The sequence below is a fragment of the Mandrillus leucophaeus genome, unplaced genomic scaffold (assembly GCF_000951045.1).
Source record: "Mandrillus leucophaeus isolate KB7577 unplaced genomic scaffold, Mleu.le_1.0 Scaffold576, whole genome shotgun sequence".
NCBI lineage: Eukaryota > Metazoa > Chordata > Mammalia > Primates > Cercopithecidae > Mandrillus > Mandrillus leucophaeus.
In genome coordinates, this window is record NW_012106208.1 from 514,078 (window position 1) to 517,207 (window position 3,130).

Consider the following 3,130-nt stretch of genomic DNA (forward strand, 5'->3'; position numbering starts at 1 on the left):
GCCCCGCCCGGCCCTGCGGGCGGCCCCCGCCCCATTGGAGCAGCCTGGAGCCAGCGGGGAACCTCACCCCGACCCCCAACTCCAATCCACACCTTGGTAGAGTCCACCCTGCCAACTCTCTGGGGTGGAAACCCAAGCCCCCTAGAGTTGTCCATGATGCTGAAGCATTTGGGGCAACTGGTGGGCGTTGGAATTGTTGCCTCTTACTGAGCCACTCCCTTAGTGTTTCTGCCCTTTCCCATTCCCAGCCTGCCTAGGTCTCTGAATAGGAAAAGTACGTCTCTTATTAGCTGTGTGACCTTGGACAAGTTACTCAACATCTCTGTGGCTTGACCATGAAAGACCGTTAGAAAGGCCCTTAACAGCAGCTACTTTAGGTGCTGTAAAATTTTACTGAGATAACCCAAGGAAAGCACTTAGCACACAGCAAGTGCTCAACATTCACTGGTATTTATGATTTGTCCTCTGGGTATTCACACTGATGACAGTAAATGGTGGCTGTTAAGCACCGTGCAAAGCTGTCTGCCCATGCCTTTAAACCCTCACAACTTTCATGGCATTACAGATGCGGACACACTCTCATGACGCAATCTACTGTAGGCCACACTGTAGAAGAGAGTGGTGGTCAGCCAGGCTCTCCCCCACCACATGCACACCAATTGCTATCTCCAAAGCTTCAGATGCCAGTCCCTCCTCCATAGGCAGGCCTCAAGGTAAGGGCTGTAGGTCACTTGTACCAGGACCATGCTGCCTACAGAACTTGTTAAAGATGAAGATCCTGGTCGGGTGCGGTGGCTCATGCCTGTAATCCCAGCACTTTAGGAGGCCGAGGCAGGCAGATCACTTGAGCTCAGGAGTTTGAGACTGGCCTGGCCAACATGGTGAAACCCCATCTCTACTAAAAATACAAAAATTAGCTGGGGGCCAGGGCGGGCGCCTGTAGTCCCAGCTACTCGGGAGGCTGAGGCAGGAGAATGGCGTAAACCCGGGAGGCAGAGCTTGCAGTGAGCTGAGATCTGGCCACTGCACTCCAGCCTGGGTGACAAAGTGAGACTCTGTCTCAAAAAAAAAAAAAAAAAAAAAAAAAATTAGCTGGGGACGGTGGCATGTTCACGCAGCTACTCGGGAGGCTGAGGCAGGAGGATCGCTTGAACCCAGGAGGCAGGGGTTGCAGGAGGCAGGGGTTGCAGTGAGCCAAGATTGTGCCACTGCACTCCAGCTTGGATGACAGTGAGACTCCATCTCAAAAAAAAAAAAAAAAAAGATCCTCCAGCTCCTAATTCCCAGGCAACTTCCTTAGCAACCCAAAGGCTAAAACTCAGGCAGCCCTGGGAATGTGCAGAGCTAATCAGGCTCCCTAGGTGACTAGGACCTGCTTAGGCCCGAGAACCACTACTCTCAACAGTCTTAAGTATTGTCCCCACTGCAGGACTACCATGGCTCACGAGTGGAGAGGTACACCTGTCGCCAGTTCTCTTCCTGTTTCACCTGTCCTCCACTTAAACACCCCTTGTCCAGCAAAAAGGACAATGATAACCTTCCTAATAGCTCCACAAAGACAATAACCAAATGAGGACACGAGTGACTGTTTAAAAAGACTTTGATTTTATTTTGTGATCTGTGTCAAACTGCCTCATTCTCAGTGCAGGTGATCCCTCCTCCCCAGGAAACAAGAATTGAGAGGTAGGGTCTTTGTGAAGTCATGGCTTCCACAAGGCCCCAGGGAAACCCCACACAGTTCTGAGAGTTGATGGGAATCCCAGCAAAGACGGGGTGGGTGGGAGACAGTGACAAGAAGGGGTGGTGGTCACCAGTCAAGAGGCTGGGGATTGGAAAACCCTGTCTTTGGCCTTGCTCAGCTTTGGGGCTGCCATGTACATGATGGAGATGGGGGAGTGAAATTTCCCCTGACCTGGAAGTACCCCTTTGGCCAGGCATGGCTTTGATTCTGCTAAGGGCTCAGCTGAGAGAGGAGCAGGAAACTGTCATGGGCTGGCTTCTTCACAAGGCATTGCTGCTGATGCCCCGGAGTCCGACACCACGGGCAAACTGCTCCAGCAGGCCCCCGATGGCACCAGAGGGACTGGGGGCTACTGCCCGAAGCCCCACCGTGCTGCTGTACGCAGCCAAGAAGGCTGAGCGCACCTCCTGCAGCCGAGTCTCTCGATCACTCAGGGCTGCAAGCCTATGGGGAGGGAAAGAGAAAGAACAAAGACATTACCCTGGGACAGGACCCAGCATCCTCCCTCCACACCACCTGTCCTTGTGCTTCTGACTGGACAAATCCAGTGTCTGTCTTATGGCCATGCTATCCTTGTGGTTCAGGCCCCAGATATCTGGCCCTGTTTTCCCTTAAACCATTTCTCAAAGCCCTCAGGCTACTCTTCCCACCTAGAACAGGAGCTTTTACTGGGACACTAACCTTTTTTTTTTTTTTCTTGAGACAAGGTCTCACTCTATTGCCCAAGCTGGAGTGCAGTGGCACAATCAGGGCTCACTATAGCCTCAACCTCCCGGGCTCAAGCCATCCTCCCGCCTCAGCCCCTCAAGTAGCTGGGACTACAGGCACATGTCACCATGATGGGGTTTTACCATGTTGCCCAGGCTGGTCTCAAACTTCTGGATTCAACTGATCTGCCTGCCTTGGCCTCCCACAGTGCTGGGATTACAGGCATGAGCAACTGTGCCTGACCCGACCTGACCTGTTGTGAAAATAACTTTCTTTGCGATCACTTGGAAGGAGGGTAGCTAAGCAGGAGGGAATTTGCCCCAGCAGCTCTCTGCTTCCACTCCTTGGGAAGGGCAAGCTGAGGCATGAAGTTTTATACCTAACAGTAAGGAGGCCCCTGAAATCTGGCAGCAGGCCACAGCTGTTGAAAGGCCTCAGCCTTGGCCGGGTGTGGTGGCTTACGCCTGTAATCCCAGCACTTTGGGAGGCCGAGGCAGGTCGAGTTCGAGACCAGCCTGGCCAACATGGCAAAACCATCTCTACTAAAAATACAAAAATTAACCAGGCATGGTGGCATGTGCCTGTAATCCCAGCTATTTGGGAGGCTGAAGGCAGGAGAATTGCTTGATCCCCGGAGGCAGAGGTTACAGTGAGCCAGATTGCACCACTGCACTCCAGCCT

General features: G+C 52.9%; 1 protein-coding gene across 1 annotated transcript in view; it reads right to left on the reverse strand.

Annotated features, from left to right (window-relative positions):
• Positions 1-1,585: 1,585 nt before the first annotated feature.
• The window catches only part of MTMR14 (myotubularin related protein 14), a 64,316-nt gene continuing 62,771 nt past the window's right edge, over positions 1,586-3,130 (reverse strand). Inside the window, exon 20 of the mRNA XM_011998600.1 lies at positions 1,586-2,185. Within this exon, the coding sequence (XP_011853990.1) occupies positions 2,002-2,185 (184 nt within the window). The 3' untranslated portion in view covers positions 1,586-2,001. The remainder of the gene's footprint in view (positions 2,186-3,130) is intronic.